Raw genomic sequence first — 22713 nt, forward strand, 5'->3', positions numbered from 1 at the left:
TCGCACCGTGAGCAGGGTGCGGAGAACTACTCGAGAATCGACTCCAGATCTCCTAAAATCCTAACTGTGTGTTTGATAAACATTCCATTTGATGAAGAAACTCAGGCTCATTCAAGGGATATTTACTGGGTGCCTAGTGAATGCACCAGGTCATCCAACCAATGAGGGGCAGGACCCGTGGGTCTCCGGCTCCAAGTGCAATTTTCTTCCAACTATATGTTACTTCGTTGAAAAGGGGAAAGTTCCATGTCCTGGAACCAAACTGCCGGGTCTAACCCAGCACCATCTAATGCAAACATAATGTGGGCCACATACATAATTTAGAATTTTATCGGAGCCATATTTTTAAAAAATTCTTTTGAAAATCAAGTGCTATTACTATGAATAATGTTTATGTTCACTCATACGTCCCAAATATGATCATTTCAATGTACAATCAATATTTTTTAATTTATTCTGCTTTAGGTTTTAAGTTTTAATTAACTAAAATTAAGATGTTAGGACTTCCCTAGTGGTCTAGTGGCTAAAACTCCACGTTCCCAATCCAGGCGGCCCAGGTTTGATCCCTTTTCAAGAAACCAGATCCCATGTGCCGAGGCAAAGAGTTTGCATGGTGCAGCTAAAAGGTGCCACAAGGAAGATCAAAGATCCCGTGGGCTGCAACTAAGACCCAGCACAGCCAGATAAATGATTTTTTTTTAAAAGATTTTAGTTGTTTGGTCACACTAACCAAATTCCAAGGACTCGGTTGTCATATGTGGCTAGTGGCTACTGTGATGCACAGGTCTAGACTTTCTGGTCCTTCTACTCTGTGCCCCTCTGCTTGGATGGTATTTCCCTTCCTCATTTATCTAAGTAACTCCTGCTCTTCCTACAGGTTGTGACACCTTGACTAGGTTGATATCCACTATTACGTCGCCTCTCACAGCACTGTGTCCCTCCCTTTGAGGGACAGTGTGCTCAGTCATTAAGTCGTGTCTGACTCCTTTGTGACTCCATGGACTGTAGCCCACCAGGTTCCTGTGTCCATGGGATTTTCCAGGCAAGAATACTGGAGTGGGTGGCCATTTGAAGCAGTGGTCAGTTATAATTCATGCTTCCCAGGTGGCGCTAATGGTAAAGAACCCTCCTGCCAATGCAGGCGTCTCCAAAGAGACGCACGTTCAATCCCTGGGTCGGGAAGATCCCCTGGAGAAGGAAATGGCAACCCACTCCAGTATTCTTGCCTGGAGAATCCCATGGACAGAGGAGCCTGGTGGGCTACAGTCCATGGGGTCACAAAGAGTCAGACACGACTGAAAGCAACTTAGCACTAGCACATAATTAATTAGCACTTGTCACCTCTAGTTAACATAAGCTCCATTAGGGCAGGGATCAAGTCTGGTTTAGTTCACCATCCTGTCCCCCAGTAAGAATGAATTGCTGGTTCTGTTGGGCAGTCAGTAGGTAGTCATTTAATGACTGAAGGTTAAACTGAACAAAAGTCTGCCTGACTACAACCTCAGCATTGTTTTAACTTAACATGCTTAAGTTAAAACATTTAACTTTAAACAAAGGACTTTCAAATCTCATGTGCAAGAATATGTGCTCCATGAGGGCAGAATGTTTTTTTATTCTTCCACTCATCTGCCCCTAATATATAGCACAGTCCTGGACACAGGGTAGATATTCAATGAAGTTAGTGTTCTCCCCATCCTCTTTTTCTCCCTAAGTAGTGACAGTAAAAACTTATCATGCTTCAGAGAATACTTATCCTAAAATAGTATGATGAAAAATTCAGAAAGGAACAGAGAATTTTAAATGTTTCTCTTAAGAAGGGTAATATTCAGTTCTCCCATTAGACGTGAGTCAGTCAGTTCAGTCGCTCAGTCGTGTCCGACTCTTTGTGACCCCATGGACCACAGCACACCAGGCCTCCCTGTCCATCACCAACTCCCAGAGACTACCCAAACCCATGTCCATTGAGTCGGTGATGCCATGCAACCATCTCATCCTCTGTCGTCCCCTTCTCCTCCTGCCCTCAATCCTTCCCATCATCAGGGTCTTTTCCAATGAGTCAGCTCTTGGCATCAGGTGGCCAAAGTATTGGAGTTTCAGCTTCAACATCAGTCCTTCCAATGAAATGTTAAACGAAAGCAAGAGGCTTCTTAACAGAGTCCCCCTAAGCCTGGCTTTTCAGAGAATGTTTTTAATTTTCCAGTTCATGTTGGGACAGGGGCGTGGAAGAAAACTCAGAAGCACTGTATGGCTAAAGGCTAGGAGCAGAGTATTGGCCTGGGCCAATCTTTCCTACAATCCAGCTGACTTGGGACAACCCAAATGGATAACCTCTTTGGCCCAAAAAGAAATGTGATGAGTTAGAAAGGGACTCAGGGAACTTCCCTGGTGGTCCAGCGGCTAAAACTCTCATCTCCCAATGGAGGGAGCCTGGGTTCGATCTCTGGTTGGAGAACTAGATCCCACATGCTGCAGCTAAGAGTTTGCATGTCACAACCTAAACCTCCTGCATGCTACAACTAAGACTCAGTGCACCTAAGTAAATAAAATGTAAAAAAGAAAAAGGAATCAAATATTGACTGAACCTACTTCCTAGAGGGTAATTTGCCTAATGAAGAAAGATGTGGAAGCAAATTCTTCTAGTTCAGGATTGTAAGTGCTGTAATAGTTGCAAGCAGAATCCTGGCCTTCATAGAGTAGGTGTGGTACTAATGGCCTGGAGTAATTCAAGAAAGTTTTCTAAAAGATACATCACCTGGGCTGATTGAATGGGGGCAGCAGCATGTACAAAGGCATAGAGCACACAGCGGAGCAGGACCAGGAAGAAGCTGAGTGCAGCAGGCGTCTGGGATGGCTGGCTGGGGGAGGAGAGCAGAGCAGCAGGCAGGAATCAAAAGTGAGGAAAGGAGACTGTGGTCAAAGGGCACCTGATTAATTTTTTTCATCGAACTGTACCTTTTCTCTCTCGATCATGTATGAGCTTCTTGAGGGCAGACCTGAGTCTTTTACTTCATTATAACTAGGCCTATGCCCCCAGGCTCTGGACAGGGAGGACCCACAGATGGTAGTGATAAATTCCTCCTGGCCAGTAAGCAAGGACCCGGGAGAGCAGTCTGGCCAGCATATTCGAAATGCAGGAGGAGAGGTAGTGATGGGCCCAGCTTCTGGAGAGGGAGCAGAAAGCCTCAGGTCCATCAGGAGCCTCATGCTGAAGGGATGGACTGCCCACTCCAGCATCATAGAAGCCCAGTATCTGAAAGCTGAAGAGGGTCCTAGCAACCTAATCTACGTCTCTGACTTTATAGGTGAGGCTTAGAGAGGCAAAGAGATTTGACTGCATTTCTAGTTTGAAATCTGGCTTGCTGGATGGTCTGGAGCCCCAGTCTTTTCAGCACTCTGCTCTCCTTTGGGCTTCCTGGGTGGCTCAGTGGTAAAGAATTCACCTGCCAATCCAGGAGACAAGGGTTCAACCCTAGAGAAGGAAATAGCAACCCACTTCAGTATTCTTGCCTGGGAAATCCCATGGACAGAGGATCTTGGCAGGCTACAATTCATAGGGTCACAAAAGAGTCAGGCATGACTTAGCGACTTAACATCAATAACAGTCTCCTTTTGTTTATTTATTTGGCCTTGCTGTGTTGCTTTCAGGATCTTAGTTCCCCAACCAGGGGGTTGAACTTGGGCCCCTGGTAGTGAGAGCATTGAGACCTAACCATTGGACCACCAGGGAATTTCCTAGTCTCTTTATTTTTAAAATTAGGATAATTTTCATCAGAGGGTGATGGTGGGGATCGGCAGGTAGAAAGCAAAAGTGTATATGCCTTGAAGTTTTCAGTTAGGAACGTGGTACATACATAGAGTGGACTATATGACACCCATAAGATAAAAAAACATGGTGGCGCAGTGGTAAAGAATCCACCCGCTAAGGCAGGAAATGCAGGAAGGAGACTCAGGTTCCATCCCTGGGTCAGGAAGATCCCCTGGAGAAGGAAATGGTAACCCACTCCAGTATTCTTGCCTGGAGAATCCCATGGGCAGAGGAGCCTGGCAGGCCTTAGTCCATGCGGTCACAAAGAGTCAAACGTGACTGAAGCAACTTAGCACGCACGCTCCAGGCGTCTTGTGTTCAGCCTGAGGTTACAATGCTGCAGCTGTGTGGGGACCTCAGTTCCTGCACAACTCAAAGGTTGTGTGCGTCTCTTGAGAAGCATGCACACACCAGTATGTAAAATAGAGAGCTAATAAGGATCTACTGTGTAGCACAGGGAACTCTACTCAATACTCTGTAATGACCTATATGAGAAAAAAATCTAAAAAAGAACAGATATATAACCGATTCACTTTGCTGTATGGCAGAAACTAACACAACATTGTAAATCAACTCTATTCCAATAAAAACAAAAGAAGCAAAGAAAAAAAAAGAATGGGTTTCTCTAAACAGTCTTTATTCCCCATGTTGTATGCAGCGTGTGCCTCGCCATCAGCCCTGCTTTCGAGATGAACATGGTTGAGCTTTTTAAGTTGGTTCTGTGCTTATTTCTGATTTCCAGGAGGCTGGTTGAACAGAGAACAAGACCACAGGGGAGGAATGAGAGGCTCCTAAAGGTGGAAACTTAACTGTTGGTCAGTGTACAAGAAAGTGGACAATGGCTCACTTCAGGAGGCTGGATATCACCAACCTCACTGCTTTGCCAGTGGTGCCCCTGGATGACCACCTGGCTGTTTCCCTGATTGCGCAGAACGCACTCAAGGACGCCACGAGGAAGACTCTGAAGGACAACATGCCCTGTATCCTTCTGTGGTGCCGTCTGCAATGGAGACAGCACACCTGCACGGAGGTGTAACCTGGGCTCTGTCATACACCACTTACTAACTTGTTTCTTATGTGTTTGTTGATTTTCTTCAATTATTTAAGCCCCACCTATCCTCTAAAAGAATTTGAGGCTGTGAAGGAGTGTTTGACTTGAGTTTGTTTTACTAAGATAGAGCAGAAAGCGCACCAAAGGAAGACATACTGGAAATGTTTGTTGAAAAGATGGGGAAGAAGAGGGGAAAAAAATGCTCTTTTTTCCCCATTGTCTCCTTTCCCTTCTTTCTTCCAAAAAATTAAACTTAGAAACTAAGTTATAGTCCAAGACTCTGCCCTCAGAGGAGTTAGCTGAGTACTCAACTGTTTTTTTTCCTTTAAAAAAATTTTTATTTGTCTGTTTGTTTTTGGCTATGCCATGTGACTTGCAGGATCTTAGTTCCCTGACTAGGGATTGAAACCAGGCACATACGGCAGTGAAAGTGTGCCAAGTCCTAACCACTGGACTGCTAGGGAATTCCCTTTCTTTCTTTCTCTCCCTTTCTTTCTTTTTAAAACTCCATTTGGGGGACTTCCCAGGTGGTCTAGTGGTTGGGACTTCAACTTTCAGTGCTGTTTGATCCCTGGTCGAGGAGCTAAAATCCCACATGCCTCATGGCCAAAATCCAAAACAGAACCCAGAAGCAGTATTGCAGGAAATTCAATAAAGAATTTAAAAAAAAACAAAAAACACCAAACAAATAACTCCATTTGACCTTTCTAACTTGCCAGCACCTCTACCTGGGCCAGACTTTGCCCCTTCTGGCATCATCCAGACTCTACCAGAATCTTCCTTCTCTGACTCTGGCCTCATTGATCCAGATCTCACTTCTGACCCTGAACCTCGTGTCTCAGAGACTCACAGAATCCCGTCTCTGGGGGACCATAAAACTCATACAGCAAATAGAGACCGTCTTAGGTTACAAATAAGTCTGTCTTTCCATTTTCTATAGAGCTCACGTACCTTCGAGTCATGCTCCTGCTAGCCAAGCTGCGTGTATCTCTCTGCATTACCTCACTTTCTGGGCCTCTCTGAAACCCTTCTCAAGATGAGCACAAATGATCCCATGAGGATATACTTCAAGGTCTCATTTTCCTGGCCTTTTTCTAATGTGCCCTCTCTCTTAATCCCACACTCATCGCAACCTAATCTATCCATTTCACTCCCTATGATTTGTCATGTCTCTCCTTGGCATCTTCATTTGTCAAGTGTCCTCCAATTTGTAAGAACACTTGAGGGTAATGGAAGTAACAGTGAGCCTGGCTTTACGTGAAGGCTATGAGGAGTGATGGATTATGGGGCTTTTACAAAGGCTATATCCTAGGCCACTTGAGACTACGACAGAAAGAAATGCAAACGTAGAGAGGGTAATAAGAGGGGCCGTCAAACTGAGCAGAGATTTCAACAGTGATAAACAAGATCAAGATGCCCTTGGACCCAGGCATCCTTCACCTGAAAATCTCTCTTAAAGGAATAATCCCAAATAAGGAAACAGCTCTCGGTGTGACTGTGTGCATCACAGCGTGATTTATAGTTGCAAAAAATGTAAACAGCTTAAATATTCAATAGCCAAGGGACAGTTAAGTCTATTAAGATGCATTCTCTAAATGAATTTGTATACTGCCATTTAAAATATTACAAAGATTACGAAAAATGATCGTAATAATGAGTGGGAGAGAAGTCAGAGTAGTAACTAACATAGGCATACCCTGATGTATAATTATGTAAAAAGGTATGTATGTAATAGTGCTAGAAGGAAGTCTCCCCATATCCTAATAAGTTGTTAGGGTGGTAGCATAATGGGTGATTCTTCTTCTGTTTTTCAAGGTGTCTAGAATATGGTTAATTTTTGTTTACAATTTTTAAAGCAGCTCATTTAAGGCAAGATAAAAGAAGTGTGAATGTTTGCAGAGAAAATAATGGGGTGGGAAAAAGCACAGGAAGGAAGCGAGCTGCTGTCCTGGCCGGGCTCCCTCGGCCTGTTCTGTGTGTGTGATCGTCACCCGAAAGTCTCCTTAACAGGCCCACCTCCCAGCGTGCCTGGTCGGCTCCATTCAGCAGGTGAACCAGATGATTGCTGACGTAGATCTGAGTCCCAGCCCGCTGGTGCATGGCCTGGTGAGTTTTGAGTGCTAAGGTAAGGCTTCCAGGAAGAAAGGACTCTAGGGACCCCTTTATTAATTTGAAAGCACGTTTGCGCAATAGAAGTCTCAAACACATGTTTCTTTCAATTCATAAACTTTTATTTTTATCTATATAAAAGTCTAATTTTTTTATATAGGATTTGGCTATGGCAAAATCAATTTAACTCTTCCCTAATTCCTTATTTCAGTGGCACTTTCATCATAGTAAACATGTGAATATTTTTGTACATGTATCTTGGGACTCATTTGCAAGTGTTTCTGCCAGATAGAGCCCTGGAAGTGAAATTTAAAATTTTGATGGATACAGCCAAGTTGCCTTTCACAGAGGTTAAGCCACTCTTTACTGAAGCTGGAAGGAAACCACGAGCTTTAGTTCTCCCTTACCCCACTGTCGAGCAGAGCCTAGAATTGAATTGTGAATAAAAGCAAAATACACACACACACACACTAGTTGGAACAATTTTGTTTAAGTTCAAAAGCACTCTGTCTCTGTATGTGTGCTCTGTACATGTGCATGAGGGTGTATGTAGCTTCAGAGGCTTAGAATAAGACTGTCAGAGTTTGAATTCCTGCAGCCTTACTGTTCTCGCACATTCTGACATTAGGTAAACTATTGAGCCTCTATGAGTTTCGGTGTCTTGTAAAATGATGATAACATTGATACTATATCTACTTCATAGATGTGTTATTATCTATGCAAGAATTAGATAAGTTAAGTAAGTAAGTTCAGTTGCTCAGTCGTGTCTGGCTCTTTTCGACCCCATGGACTGCAGCACGCCAGGCTTCCCTGTCCATCACCAATTCCCAGAGTTTACTCAAACTCATGTCCATCATGTTGGTGATGCCATCCAACCATCTCATCTTCTGTCATCCCCTTCTCCTCCTGCCTTCAATCTTCCCCAGCATCAGGGTCTTTTCCAATGCATCAGGTGGCCAAAGTATTGGAGTTTCAGCTTCAGTATTAGTCCTTCCAATGAATATTCAGGACTGATTTCCTTTAGGATGGACTGGTTGGATCTCCTTGCAGTCCAAGGGACTCTCAAGAGTCTTCTTCAATACCACAGTTCAAAAGCATCAATTCTTCAGCGCTCAGCTTTCTTTATGGTCCGACTCATCTTAATAGATGAGTTAAGACTCTCAAAAACCCTTAGATGGTGCCTGGCTCTCAGAAAGGACATTATATGTATGAATGTGTAGGGAAAGAGTCTGGAAGGATACATGCCAAATGGAGTCAGTTCTGAAAGGGAGTGGGATGGAAGATGGGTAAAGTTTTTACTCCAAGTATGTCTGTAATGTTTGGGTATTTTACAACAAGACTGTATTTATATGTCAGTTCTGTGGGGTTGTTCTGATAATTTTAGAGCCAGGAAAATGAATATTTTCCTTCCAGTAGCAGGATCTGGTGACTTTTCAAGGCTGCCCAGCATCGGCACAGCTTCTCCGCATTCTTCACTGCCAGTCAGAGGCAGGACAGGGTTGGCAGGAGCAACCGTGGGTCCTCACGTGACCTGGAGGAAGGGGGGCTTTGTCTTTCCTGCTCCCCTGTCCAGGCAGCCTATCAGACCTGGCAGGTGCTGACTGCCTGCTGCCACCAGAGCCCTCCCCTGGTGACCCTGCCCAACCTCTGTGACCGCAGTGTGCCCTGACCTTTATACATCAGCCTTGACCACGGGACTGCTCCTCCCACGTCAGCATCTGAGCCAGGCTGGTGTCTCCAAGCTCCACACTGCCGTACCAGAGGGCATCTGGCACAGTAGCAGATGCATAAAAAGTGTTTAGTGGATGTGTAGTAAGTGAGCCATCTCCTTCTGAGGTCCAGACCCCCCTGCCTGCTTTACCCTTAGCCATATCCTGTCTCTGTCCCTTCTCCCACGCCCCGAGTGTGGGTTTCTCCTCCAGTCTCTGGCTGTGAACTTGCCTAGCTCTTCTTTCCAGTCTCCTTCTCTTGGGAGCTTGTGCACTCACCACTGCAGCTTCACCATTCACTCCCGCAGTAGGGAGTAGGGCATACCTTCCTCTGTCTGTAGGCCATAGCCTCTGGAAAGGCCTTCCTTGCACCCTCCACCCCAAGACCAGTGTAGGTGCCCCTTCAGGGCACACTCCTGACACCTGTCCCCCACCCCCAATAGCACTGATTACCTTGGTCACCTCACAATCACTGGCTTCTCCCCGCTAGTCTGAGACCTCAGAGGACCGAGGTGGGCTTTGATGCTCATGGCTGCATCTTCAACACTGGCCCAGTGTCTGACTTTTAGTAGATGCTCAGCAAATATTTGTGGAATGAAGGATATGTTTGCAAATTTGAGCTTCTCACCCATATTTCAGTCTCAGATTCCTAGTTACCTAGAGCAGTGATACCTAAACCTAACTGATCATCAGACTCCCCTGGGAGCTTTTTGAAAAACTAAAAGTGAAAAGGGCCAGGTGCAGACCTGTGTGCTGTGTATGCTCTCATCTGAATCAGTACAGAATACCTCTCAAAAACCTCTAGAAAGCTATGCAAGAAACTAAGAATCTTGAGTGAGCAGTAGGAAGGCGACTTCTTACTGTATTTGATTTTGTACCATGTATAATATTTATGGTTTTAAGTTTTTAAGTAGAGAACAATTCAGAGCCACAATAAACAAACAGTTCAAAACCCAATGAGGAATGATGTTTATTTCAATGAGGAGTCAGTTCAGTTCGGTCGCTCAGTTGTGTCCAGCTCTTTGCAACCCCATGGACTGCAGCATGCCAGGCTTCCTTGTCCATCATCAACTCCCAGAGCCTGCTCAAACCCATGTCCATCGAGTCAGTGATGCCATCCAACCATCTCATCTTCTGTCATCCCCTTCTCTTGCCTTCAATCTTTCCCAGCATCAGGGTCTTTTCTAATGAGTCAGTTCTCATCAGGTGGCCAAAGTGTTGGAGTTTCATCTTCAGCATCAGCCCTTCCAATGAATTTTCAGGACTGAATAAATATCTCTGATAAATCTGTATATCTGAATAATTCCCCAGCAAGGCTGGTCACCAGCCAGGCTTGGGAGTTGCTTCCTAGGGAACAGCCCTACCTGTAGGTCCTTCTGTCGTCTCAAAGGCAAACTCAGGTCTCATCATTTTCTCCCTAAAACTTACTTTTCCTCCAGGAATCAACGTTCCTCTCTGTTCTTTCTCTGTGGAAATCTTGTCCGTCCTTCCAGGCCCTGCCGGTGTCAGCTGCAGTGACATCCTGGTGGATGGCAGAGGCATGGCTGTATTGTCATATTGACGCTCACCCATCCGATTCATTCATCCATCGTGCCTTCTCCGATGCACGTGATTGGGGCCACAGTGCTGGTGCAAAGACTTATCAGTGTGACCCCTTTCCCGACAGGCCCACACACCTGCACACGTTCCACTACCTTTAGCTCATCTCGCAGACTGGGGCTGCCAGTTCAGGAGGAAGGTAGTGGGAGGCTGGAGAAGCGTTTCACGGTTTATCAAGCTAAGGAGAGCTGCCTCCTCCCTTATCCCCAGCACTCGTACTTGACCTTTTCTGGCCAGTCCTCTCTGCTCCAGCCCATACTGATCCCACTCATTTGAATCCTAAATGTTTAGGACTTACTTGTCCCATGTATGTTGGTTTGGTTCTCTGAATAGACTGGAAATTCCTTGAGGGCAAAGACATAGAATCATACTTGATTAACTTCATTATCCCAGCTTAGCGCTGGGCTGGTTGACAGTCAATGCAACTTGTTGGGTTACTGACATTCGTTTTTCTTTCCTCCCTTATTATCAGGGCTGGGGGAGGAGGGAGAAGGAATCAGAGATCAAGAGAAATCTCTTGAGAGGTCGGGGTATGGTGATGATTAATAATAATAATAATAGTTACTCTTTATTAAGCAGCTCCTATCTGAAAGCCTACGGAGTGCTAGTGTTTTAAAACGCATCAGATTCTTTATAGTAGTATCTCAGCCTTATAAAAGCACTGGGAGGTAGGTATTACTATCCCCCTGTACAGAGGTTAAACCGCAGCTTGTCACCCATGGAGCCATGATTGGAAGCCTGCTCCAGATCCTGTGTTCCTCGGGAGTGTAGCCAGGAGGAGGGGCAACATGGAAGAAGGTGGGGGTAGGGGCCATAGTGGTGGTGACCCTCAGGGGGATGAGGTCAGTGACACATATGGCCACCAAGGCCCTACCACCTAGCGGGGAGACAGCAAGGCCCTGCCACAAACTTTGTTCCAGGCCTTTTGCGCACCGGCAGGAGAAGTGGCCTAGTCCCTGACCCCTGCCCTCCCCTCAGATTTGCACTAAAACCCTAAAACCCCATTTCTCTTTTGGTTTTTGAAGGCAATTGAGAAATATGAGATGGAGAAGAAGGCTTTAAAAAGAGAGCGAAGTCGCGGCGGCTTGGCAGACAGAGGCAAAACTCCTTTCCTGTAGCCTTGATGGTGTTTTTATGGGGTTTGGTTTTTTTTAGTGTCTAAAATGTAATTGAGTAGGAATCTGGAGTTTCAGGTGAGAGTATCTTTGGCCTCTTCCGAGAGAGCCTTTAATCTCATTTCTTGGTATCAGGCAAGGAAGGAGGGAGGGACAGTACCATTTCGAGATGACCTGCTGGAGGACACCTTGCACTAGGTGTTTTCATACAGATCCACTTGTTAAAGCTTCCTAAGACCCCCTACCTGTGAGGCAGGTGCCTTCGAATGTGTTTTATACTTGAGAAAAGGTAAGGGAACCACTTGCCGAGGACCACAAGGCTTATCCACCCCAGGTCTTGGATTCGCCCCAGACTGACTTCGAAACCCATGTTTTATCTGCTCCTCCTGACTGCTTCTCTGAGCTCAAAAGCAGTCTGATCAAATAAGGAGGGGAGTCTTAGCAAGTCAGCAACCCAGGCAGACTAATAGTGCGTATGCCATCTGGCTGCTCAGGATGAATGAAAAATCACAGGTATGATTACCACACAGCCGTGGGCACAGCCCGTGGTTACTCACATCCTATTTCTCTTCTTTCATTCTCCTGCAGAAAAGAGCGAAGGAAAATCACAGTATATTTGCAAGGGCTCAGAATTCAGGAATGTCAAATCTTTCGTTATCAAAAGGGTAAGGGACCTCTTACTGGGTCGGTTTCTGCTGGGCCTGAACTACATTTTATTCCCAGGGAAAGGCCCCTTGGCACCTGGATGGTGATTATGTAGGAAAATGGCAGAGTACCTGTTTTAGAAAATCTTAACCTATCTTAACGTCTGATTCAATGGACATGAACTTGGGCCAACTCCAGGAGATGGTGAGGGACAAGGAGGCCTGGCATGCTGCAGTCCACGGGATCACAGAGAGTCGGACACGACTTGGCGACTGAACGCCACCAATGTATTTTAATAACTTTAGAATTTCTCATAACACCTCAAAAAGGTAAAACCAAGAAGATTCCAGAGGTCAGTTGTCCGTTTATTTTTAGAACTTAGAAACTGTTTACCCTTAGAAACAACGAGTTCAGCTTCAGTTCACACAGAGCCACCGTGCTGCAGAGCTCCCGGGGGTGCATTCCCACAGCAGTGCAGGTTTTATGGGTCACTGCAGACACCCCAGGGAGCTGACAGTCAGGAGCAGTCAGAGGACCCGTCCAGCGTCATGCAGCCTGCTGGTGACAGAGCCCCTGCCTCTCGCTCGGATCCCCACGCCTGGGGTCTTGCTCTCCCAGCTGCCTCTGCAGTAGCACTCTGGCCCCATCTCATAGCCGCCCCAGTGAGATCCTCCTAAGTGCTGTCGCCTCAGTTGTGTCCGACTCTCTGCGACCCCACTGAGCCTGTAGCCTGCCAGGCTCCTCTGGCCTTGGGATTTCCCAGGCAAGAATACTGGAATGGGTTGTCATTTTCTCCTCTAGGGGATCTTCCTGACCCAGGGATCAAACCCACGTCTCTTGACTCCTGCATTGGCAGGCGGGTTCTTTACCACTAGCGCCCTCTGGGAGGCAAGATCTTAGGAAAAGCCTAAGAGCTTAGGCTCCCTCTTTAAACTACCCAGCTCATGTGTATTCAAACCTTTAAATGCTAGAGAATATGTTACCCTTTTTTCACCTTATAGCCTGGAAAATTCTCACACAGCATAGAGCCTGATGGTTGTGGGTCTACATCGAAACTGTCACACGACCCAAGATAGTGGCCGAGCAGGTCTAAATGTCCTGTCCATAGTGGCCCAGCCAGTACATGGGGGAGCTGACATCTGACTCAGAGTCAATGCAGTTAGTCACTCAGTTCTTCCATTGTCAAGGCCATAGCCCAGTTACCGAGGAACTCAGTCCCTCAGAATGCTTCCAGGAGGTGCCTTTGGGTCATGGTTATTGATCTCCTCTTCCTACTTTTCTGTATTTTTACATTTTTATAGTCATATTTTTATCCTAAAATCCATTTAATGATATATGTTAAGAACCATAGAGGTGGGGTGGTCATATCCTTTGACCCTAACAGTGCCATTTTGAGAAATTAATGCCCATTTTGGGAAATTCATGCCAAGTAAATAAGCTCAAATGGGTGAAGCATATGGTCCCAGTTAGTAATAAATAATATTTATTTGAACTCATCTGTGAGTAATTAATTAAATTATAGCACATCTTAACAAGATATACTACTTTAAATGATAAATTTGAAGACAGTGAGGCAATGTGAAAAATCCAAGGGGATAAAGCAAGACATAAAAGTGTGTGTGCATATATGTATCGTAAAATGATTGAAGTAACACATATGTATTTGTATACATGTGCTCAAAGCCTGAAAGGAAAAGTCGAAATATTGTAAATAGCTGTTGGATGAGGACTGCTGGGATCACGTACACACTCTCATTTTCTTCAACATCCTCTAAGATTACTAATATTGTCTCCATGATAAAAAGGAGAAGACGTTGTGTTGTTTTAAACTGTCAAAATGAGGGACCCCATTTTCATATCCTGTTTTTGTCTTTAGAAAACAGCCGATAAAAATCTCCTGGCAGAGCTGTACCAGTACCCATCCTTTGACGACTCTAGGCCAAACAATCTTCCAAATGGGGTGGACTTCTGTGACTTGGTGGGCAACGTGATCCTGGCTGAGAAAAACCCCCTTAGCGGCAAGGTAAGAAGAGAGAGCCCTCTGGGGCGCCCGCCTGCATCGGACACACCGCTGTCCCAGTCTTATACCCCAGGGATCTGAGCCGGGCAGGTAAGTTGCTGAGGGCCACAGAGTTTGCAAGTGACTGAGCTGAGATTAGACCAACGACGAAACCGACATCCTTTCTCCCAGTGCTCTGGGCTCCTAACCTATTAGTTAGTGCTATTAGGCTCCTAACCTAATAGCATGACCTATTAGTGTAGCATTTTGAGGTCACACCCTTGTGATATATGCTAATTAATGATGCATGTGTTCTGTTGTCAGTCACTAGGTTGTATATGGGTAACCTTAATTTTTTTCTTAATTAGACAGTAGTTAGAATATTTACTTCCCGTGCCCCATGGATATCCCTTGAGGTGAGTCACCAGCTTAGAGAGCCAGGTTCCTTAGGAAGGAGAAAAGTAAAAGTCACTCAGTCGTGTCCAACTCTTTGCAACCCCACTGACTTTAAAGTTTCTGGAATTCTCCAGACCAGAATACTAGAGTGGGTAGCCATTCCCTTCTCCAGAGGATCTTACCAACCCAGGGATTGAACCCAGGTCTCCTGCATTGCAGGCAGATTCTTTCCCAGCTGAGCCGCAGGGAAGGAGGAAAGGGAGTATTCTGAGGCCCAGAAGAACCTGTGTGTGTGTCAGACAATGCTGGCCCCTCAGGAGCTGGGGGATGGTTGTGAGCAGGGGTTGAGAGGGGAGGAGGCCCAGAAAATTGTCTCAGCCATCTTCCAGCTGTGCGTCAATGCCCCTCACAACTGCACAGCCCCGGGGTCCCCAAAACAGCTGTGAGCAGTGACCCCTCAGCTCCTAACTAGCTACTCCCGCCATTCCTGGCACCCAGCTCTTCAGCCTCTTCTGTCTGTACTTCTCACAGCTTCAGACCACACCCCCATCTCGCGCTGTCCCTCCTCCCTCTCTCCCTAGCCTTTCTCTGCCTTCTCCTCCTCCCCTTCATGATTTTTTCCCTGCTGCCCTCTTTCAGGCTGTCTCTCTACCTCTGTTACATCTTGCATGCTGACTTCCTAAGAGCAGTGATCTGTTTAGGCCAGTCACTGCCCGGGATGACAGTGGTGTTTGCTGGATTTCCAGTGCCAGGCTCCAGCATGGACTGTGGTCACTAAGCGGATGGCTGCCTTTCACCAGGCGCTGGTCCCCAGGGCCGGCAGTAGTCACCCTGGGATCAGGCCTGGATCCCCTGCCTTCTTTAGCAAAGAGGTGAAGGAGCAGCAGGCACTCACAGCATCACATTCTCTCCAGGACAGTGTAAAAAAGAAGTTCACTACATGGTTTTTGTGATAACAAGGACCTGGAAGGCAGTACATCTTGGTGATTAAGTAGCTGTCTGTGCTCCCATTTATTCTTCTGTGAATAGCAATAACAGTAGCCTCTACCTTGAAGTATTATTATAAAATTAAATAATGTACGTAAGCACCCAACACAGCACATAGTAAGGCATAACTTCTCAAAAAATGATTGTTTTATTATCAATGTTATTAGAAAAGTTTAATGATAGAACCACAGTGCAGTCATTTTTGGTTTATATATCAACAGTGAACAACAGTGCAGTCATTTGGGTTTGCCGCTCTAATGAGTATTTATAGAGTGTATTTTAACATACTATGCTATCACGTTAAATGACGTTACATGAAAAACATCAGTACGTAAAACTCTGCAGTACAATGTTATTATGTCAGCCCACAGGAGAATCTGGGGTGAAACCATTCAGAGACATCACCAGCATTCTCTGAGTGATAAGTAGTTGATTTACAATGTTGTGTTAGTTTCAGGTATACGAGATTGTAGTTTTTTCTTCCTCCTTTTTCTGAAATTTAAAAGAGGAAGAAAGACATGGAACATGGATGGTGTGTTCCACGGATCCACTGTTCCTGTGCCACCTTCTCCCCATCCTTGTACCCCTGACAGGCCCACTGGCCCTCCCTGGAACCTGAACTCTCGTTCCACGTGCTGCGTGGGCGCCCCCGGGATGGTGACTGCTGTGCTAACTAATGTCCCATTTCTCAGGTCCCCTGGGAAGTGTTTTCCTTAGACCTTAATCCCAAGAAAAACTGCATTTCCTGGAATGCTTTTAGTCTTATAACTGATGCTGGCTCCTGCTTTTCTTTGGCTCCCAGGAAACCCAAGACAGATTTGTGCCCTGCCTTTAAAAGGACCTTCTTCCATCCTGCTTGGGGGCCAAGCCAAATTTACTTGCCTCCTCAAATCTTCTCCTCCATCCCCTCCGTCTGCCCTCAGCTGCCAGCTTTGCCTCTGGCTCAGAGAACCCGGTGGTCACCCCTAGACCATGAGTTCACTCATTGAACCCTCACAGCCGTTCTGGAGGTCAGGACTGTCATCACCATCTCCATTTCCCAGATGAGCACAGACAGATTCAGTACCATTGGTCAGGACCCTGCAGCTAATTAGTGTAAGAGCTGGGTAAGAATCCGCGGTGTCAGTCTGTGCTCTCCACCCCTCTGACTGTCCTGCCTCTCCAAGGAGACGTGAGAAATGGCAGAGAGGACAAAACCAGGAGCAGGGCTCAGAGCGCTCTTTGCTACCAAGGGTGGCTTGCTTATGCACTGTGCCTTCAGCTTCTGTAGGCTTGAAGGGACAGCCAAGGATTCTTTCCCTGTGCATCCAGGACACACCCTGTTCCTCCAAGTGGTAAGAGGAAAGGCAGCCCGTGCAGTCTCTCTGGGGCCAGGCTGCCTGCTTTTTGCTTTTCGTTTCTTTTTTTTATGTGGCATGTGGGATTCTTAGTTCCCCAACCAGGGATTGAACCCGCGCCCCTCTATTGGAAGCACCAGGGAAGACCTAGGCTGCCTGCTTTTGAGCCTCTCTGTCTGTATAAGCTTAGGCAAGAATTCTAACCTTTCAGTCCTCACTTCCCTCTTCTATAAATTGGGGATAACAGTTTCATCATTCAGCAGCAACCACAGAGATAGATGGTGAAAAAGTGAGATAAGGAATGAATGGCATGGGCCAGCGAGAGATCCATGGCAAATGTTCCCCTCCTTCTTGAGCCTCCCCCTCCCCACCTCCCGCCCCCTCTGGTTGTCACAGATCACCGAGCTGAGCCCCCTGTATTATATAGCAGCTTCCCACTACCGATCTTACACATGGGAGTGTACACATGTCAATGCTACTCTCTCGGTTCGTGCCCTCTTCTCCCTACCCCTCTGTATCCACACGTCTGTTCTCTACTTCTGTGTCTCTATTCCTGCCCTGCAAATTGGTTCATCAATACTGTTTTTCTAGATTCCATATATACGCATTAATATATGGTATTTGTTTTTCTGTTTCTGACTTACTTCACTCTATATAACAGGCTCTAGGTTTTTGGTTGTTTTTTTTTTTTCTAAGTTGACCCCAAAGTATGTTGACTCCAAAGATGGTTGGCGGGGAGATGGTGTGATTAATAACAATAACAAGCCATGGAATATGGGCAGAAAGGAAGGGTTTGAGTGGAGATGATTATGAATCTGGCTGTAGCTCCAGGTAAATCTCAAAGAATAAATAAATAAATAAGCAATAATAACATGAATTTTGTTTCTTTTCCAGTCTTTCTGTTCAGGTAGAGAATTAGAGAAGTTTCTCTCTTCCCCGTCTCTAAGAGCTATATGGCTGGATAGCTTCTGGTGGATCTTTCATGAAAGGTACCAGGTAAATAAAAATCTGGTTGCTTCTCTTCCTTGCTTATTTTTCTGGGGGACAAACCCCAGCCTCTTTTTCAAAAAAAAGAAAACCCCATCAGCCCCTCTGATTCTACAGACCACCCATGGACCACGCCTCATCTGTCACCCTCATCCTTCCCCACCCATACCTTCTCCAGACACCTTGGGCTGGAAACATTGCACCATGCCTGCAGCAACCCTGAGCTTTAGGAACTGGCCCCTGTCACGTGGCTGGTCAAGGGCAGGGCAGAGAGCAAAGTCAGGACCTCCTGGCTCAGAGTTTAGGGCGCTTTTCTCAACAGCCTGCCTCTCTGTACATGTTCTGTAGATACTAAAGCAAATTAGTATAACATTTCATAAATAATATGAGATTAAATACCTTGCAAATAAGATTCCTAAAATTAAGAGAAACACTTAGTTAAGGTTCTCAGCCCTTGACTGTTTCAACAAGTAATTCTTGTCATTCCTTCTCTATTTGTATTCCTGGTAGCCAAAGAAGGACGTCCAGAGCAAGCTGTTCGACCGGATAGCCCAGAACTATGCTTTTCTTTTGTTTTGTGAATCCAGGACCCACTACGAAGAGGCTCTCTTAAAAGTGAGCATCAACCACTATTTAGGAAAAACAAATCATATTAGATAGCTATTCACTGCTCTTGCCAAGTTAATGCCCTTAACATTCTTTCCATAAGAAAGTAATTACTAAGTTGTGGTATCTTCATATGCATGCCTGCTCCATGCTAAGTTGCTTCAGTCGAGTCTGTCTCTTTGCAATTCTATGGATTGTAGCCCGCCAGGCTCCTCTGTCCTTGGGATTCTCCAGGCAAGAATACTGGAGTGGATTGCCATGCCCTCCTCTAGGGGAATCTTCCCATCTCAGGGATTAAACCCACGTCTCCTGCATCTCCTGCATTGCAGGCAGATTCTTTACCCACTGAGCCACCTGGGAAGCCTGATGGTTTCATATACTGACTTGTAATGCAGCAGTTACAAAAAATAAGGTAGCTCTATATATACCGATTGGGAAGATATAATGATATATTTTAAGTGAAAAACAAAGCAACGTATACAACACCATGTATATGTATATGTATGTGTGCCTATGAGTGGGAAAAAAAAGTCTGGAAAAATATTTGCCAAACTCATAGCCACGCTCATCTCTAGGGAAAGTGAAAGTGTTAGTTGCTCAGTTGTATCTGACTGTTTTTGACCCCATGGACTGTCATCCACCAGACCCCTCAGTCCATAGGATTCTCTAGCCAAGAATACTGGAGTGGGTTGCCATTCCCTTCTCCAGGGGATCTTCCTGACCCAGGAAAACTCGGGGAATGAGGTTAGAAGAAACTTCCTTCTCTATTTTATTTATTTCTATAGCATTTAAATATGTAATTTCAAAATCATGAATATACATATATACTTTTTATATGTGTGTGTATGTATATATATGGGCTTCCCAGGTGGCTCAGTGTTAAAGAATCCACCTGCCAAGCAGAAGACATGGGTTCAGTCCCCGGGTCGGGAAGACCCCCTGGAGAAGGAAATGGCAAGTCACTCCAGTATTCTTGCCTGGGTAATCCCATGGACAGAGGAGCCTGGTAGACTACAGTCCATGGGGCGACAAAGAGTTGGACATGACTTAGTGACTGAACAACAGCATGTATATATATGTGTGTGTGTGTGTGTGTGTGTGTATACACTAAAAGGGTTGCTAGAAGAAAATATAAGTGAGCATTTATATGATTTGAGGGTTTGAGGATGGGGAAGGACTTTCTAAATATGACCCCAAGGGAATAACCATAAAAGAGTGATTTAACTATTAATATATAAATTCTTTAAATTATTGCAAAGAGGCAAATGAGAAATTATGCAAACATACTGGTAGCATATATGCCACACAACATAAAGAGGTCTTACAAATCAGTAGGAAAAATGGACCAATGGACAAAGTACATAAACCAGAAATTCACTAGGGAAGAAATTCAAATGGGAAAAAAGTTCATGTTCGACAACAATCAAAAATATAAATTAAAACAATAATCATTCAATTCCCCTTTTTACCTGCTAGATTGTATAGATTAAAAAGTGTCACTCCCAGGATTATGAAGGATATAGGGATTTCCCTTGGACATTCTGAGTGGAAAGTGAATTGATACAGATGTACTGAAAGGCACTTATACTGATAAAGGGTCTGTTTAACAAGTCACTTAGGCTGTCTGTGTCTCAGTTTCATCATCCATAAAATGGGGATAATATTAATAATGCCTCTCTCACCAAGTTGTCCTAAGGATTAAATGAGATTGTAAGACATGTGACATATCACCCAGCACTTGATGGGTGACGAATATATAATAGCTGCTATGACTGCTATTATTGTACCATCTAATGCAAGTCATAACCTAATAAATAATAAAAGCTGCTTTCATTCATGCATTCAACAAATTTTTAACTGCCTAATATGTGCCAGACACTGAGCTAACTTCATAAATAAATATAATTACTCTGCATAATTTGTAATGCAAAGTCTTAGAAACATGACAATATGATTTTTTTGGACATTTTTTGGATCATTTATCAAGATATTGTCATGTTTAAGTAAATTTTGAAATGGCCACTCACAAAATATTATGAAGGTCACTTTTGGAAAAAACATTCCAAAGAGTTTATAATAACCTGGGGAAGTATTTATGTTATGATGTTAAATGAATAAAGCTAGATATAGACGTATAATTTGAGCCTAAGCATAGCTGAAAAGAAACAGCAGTACTACTTGTGCATGTAAAAAAACTCAGTAAGTAATACTTAATATTATCTCTGGGATAGAGCAAGATGGGTATGTCAAATGTACTTGTCATCTTTGAGCTACTCTTTGACCAGGTGGTAGAAAGGGCTGAGCCACAGACCATGTGCAGAGGAGCTGGAGGAGAGGAAGTTTGCTGGCCAACACAGCACGATATTTGAGGTGTGGTCCCCACCTAGGATAAGGGGTCCACTTAGATATGTGGCAACTGCAGATGGAAATTGCTCCCCTCGTGGGACTTCCCAAGTGGCACTAGTGGTAAAGAACCCACTTTCCAATGCAGGAGACGTAAGAGATGTGGATTCGATCCCTGGATTGGGAAGATCCCCTGGATGAGGGAGGGCATGGCAACCCACTCCAGTATTTTGCCTGTAGAATCCCATGGACGGAGGAGCCTGGCGGGCTACAGTCCATGGGCTCGCAGAGAGTCAGACACAACTGAAGCAACTTAGCACGCGTGCTAAGCATGTGATCAGGAAGGTAGCACAGTGTCAGGGAGAGCGTTTTATCACAGGTCCTTTCTGAAGTCAGGGGCTCTTTTCTGGGTGTGGAAATGTCCAGAACACTCCCCTGGGCTCCGCTTGCCCCCTAGAGGTTGCCATCGCTTCTGAGTAAAGCCCTGTACACCAGCTTCTGCTGCTGCTTCCCTCAGTCCTGGTTCAACACACACGAGTTCAAGTCCGACATCTGTAACACGATGAGCCTGTGGATTTCAGGTGAGAGGGGGCTGCTTTCTCCTGGGAAAGCCATTCCAGATACATGTCTTCCACCGGAGCCTGCGTAGGTTCCTGTTTGCCATCACACCTCCTCACTGAGGCAGTTGTCCTTTTCTCTCCTTGACAATCAAGAAAGTCAAGTGTGCGGTTAGAGCCCAAGGAGTCCCCATGAGCCTGCTTCCTCAAGCAGTCTGAGACAGTCCTCGTCCCCCTTTGGCCCTGGCTGCATCTGCAGGGAGCAGGTTTCAGCACAGTCCTGCCAGTTAACCACGTGCTATAGGTGGGTGGGCCCAGGAACCCCCTGCCATGTGCTGGCCAGACAGACCTACCTTCCACCCCCAGTGTGTCCCCACGTGACCAAGGGTTGTGTCTCTCTCCCTGCAGCACACCACAGTGCCAGTTTGATGTTTGCTTTTCAACTATTTTTCAGTCTCCTTCCTCACTCGCCCTGTCTCAACCCAGGTATCTTCTAAAGTCATTGAAAGTTGAGACGTCCCCCGTGGACTGAGTGCTGTGCTCAGTAAGCACATTTACATTTCCTCCTGTGTTGAGGATCACTTCCACGTCAGGAGATGTGGTCGAACTCACAGATGTCAGCTTACAGTTGTATTTATAGCTAAGATTTATCGCAATGGAGTGAGGATACATAACCAGATCCTAAGGGGACAGACAGGCAGAGTTTGAAGGAATTCACATGCAGGCTTCCTCCTCCCATTGATGCAGAGCCCCTCATCCTGAAGCAATGAACATGTAGCCACACTTGTGTGATGGTTCTGCCCAGGCGCCCATTAGAGAAACAGTGCCCAAGGTTTTTATTGGGGGCTGCTCATGTAGGCACCTCTGTCTATCATGTACCAAAATTCCAGGGAAGCAGATGGTTAGCATCAGCTACATTGTTTTATAAGTAGTCTAGGCCCCCTGAGTCATTCGTGTCAGGGAAAAAAATTTCCCCCAGCTTTATTGAGATATAATTGACATATGACATTGTGGAAGTCTAAGGTGGACAGTGTGAAGATTTGATGCATGTATATGTTGTGACGTTTTTACCACAAGCAGATTAGTTAACACATCCTTCACCTCACATAATTCCCAGTCCTTTTAACACATGCAGCATTGACAGCAGGCATTCAGATCCAGGCCCTGCCACTGTGAAGCTAAGTCTTTGACCACTACACCACCTCACCTCCCATTCTGACTCTGTCCTTTCTGGTCTTTCTTCCTATTCCTTTTTTGGTCCAAGGATGTGCCTCCTTCCCCAGTTGACCCCCAGTAATAAGCCTCCTGTCTGCTTACTTTGTCCAGTGGAGACCGGAGCTTAGTATAAGGGCTCGAATTTTTTTAAGTAATCTTTGGGCTTTTCCTTCCTAAATCAAAGAACTGAAGGAGATAGTGGAATTTCTGTACTGTCTGAGAATTCAGACTCCCAAGAAATCAAGACTCTGAA

At 45.3% G+C, this 22713-nt stretch overlaps 1 protein-coding gene across 1 annotated transcript in view; it reads left to right on the forward strand.

Annotated features, from left to right (window-relative positions):
* Positions 1 to 22713, forward strand: part of FAM227A (family with sequence similarity 227 member A) — a 51751-nt gene that overhangs the window by 343 nt on the left and 28695 nt on the right. The window contains exons 2-9 of the mRNA XM_043440909.1: positions 4548 to 4785; positions 6880 to 6962; positions 11299 to 11371; positions 11977 to 12053; positions 13910 to 14056; positions 17647 to 17748; positions 18250 to 18354; positions 21146 to 21269. Coding sequence (XP_043296844.1) covers positions 4644 to 4785; positions 6880 to 6962; positions 11299 to 11371; positions 11977 to 12053; positions 13910 to 14056; positions 17647 to 17748; positions 18250 to 18354; positions 21146 to 21269 — 853 coding nt within the window. The 5' untranslated portion in view covers positions 4548 to 4643. The remainder of the gene's footprint in view (positions 1 to 4547; positions 4786 to 6879; positions 6963 to 11298; positions 11372 to 11976; positions 12054 to 13909; positions 14057 to 17646; positions 17749 to 18249; positions 18355 to 21145; positions 21270 to 22713) is intronic.

Source organism: Cervus canadensis, chromosome 21 (assembly GCF_019320065.1).
Source record: "Cervus canadensis isolate Bull #8, Minnesota chromosome 21, ASM1932006v1, whole genome shotgun sequence".
NCBI classification, from domain to species: domain Eukaryota; kingdom Metazoa; phylum Chordata; class Mammalia; order Artiodactyla; family Cervidae; genus Cervus; species Cervus canadensis.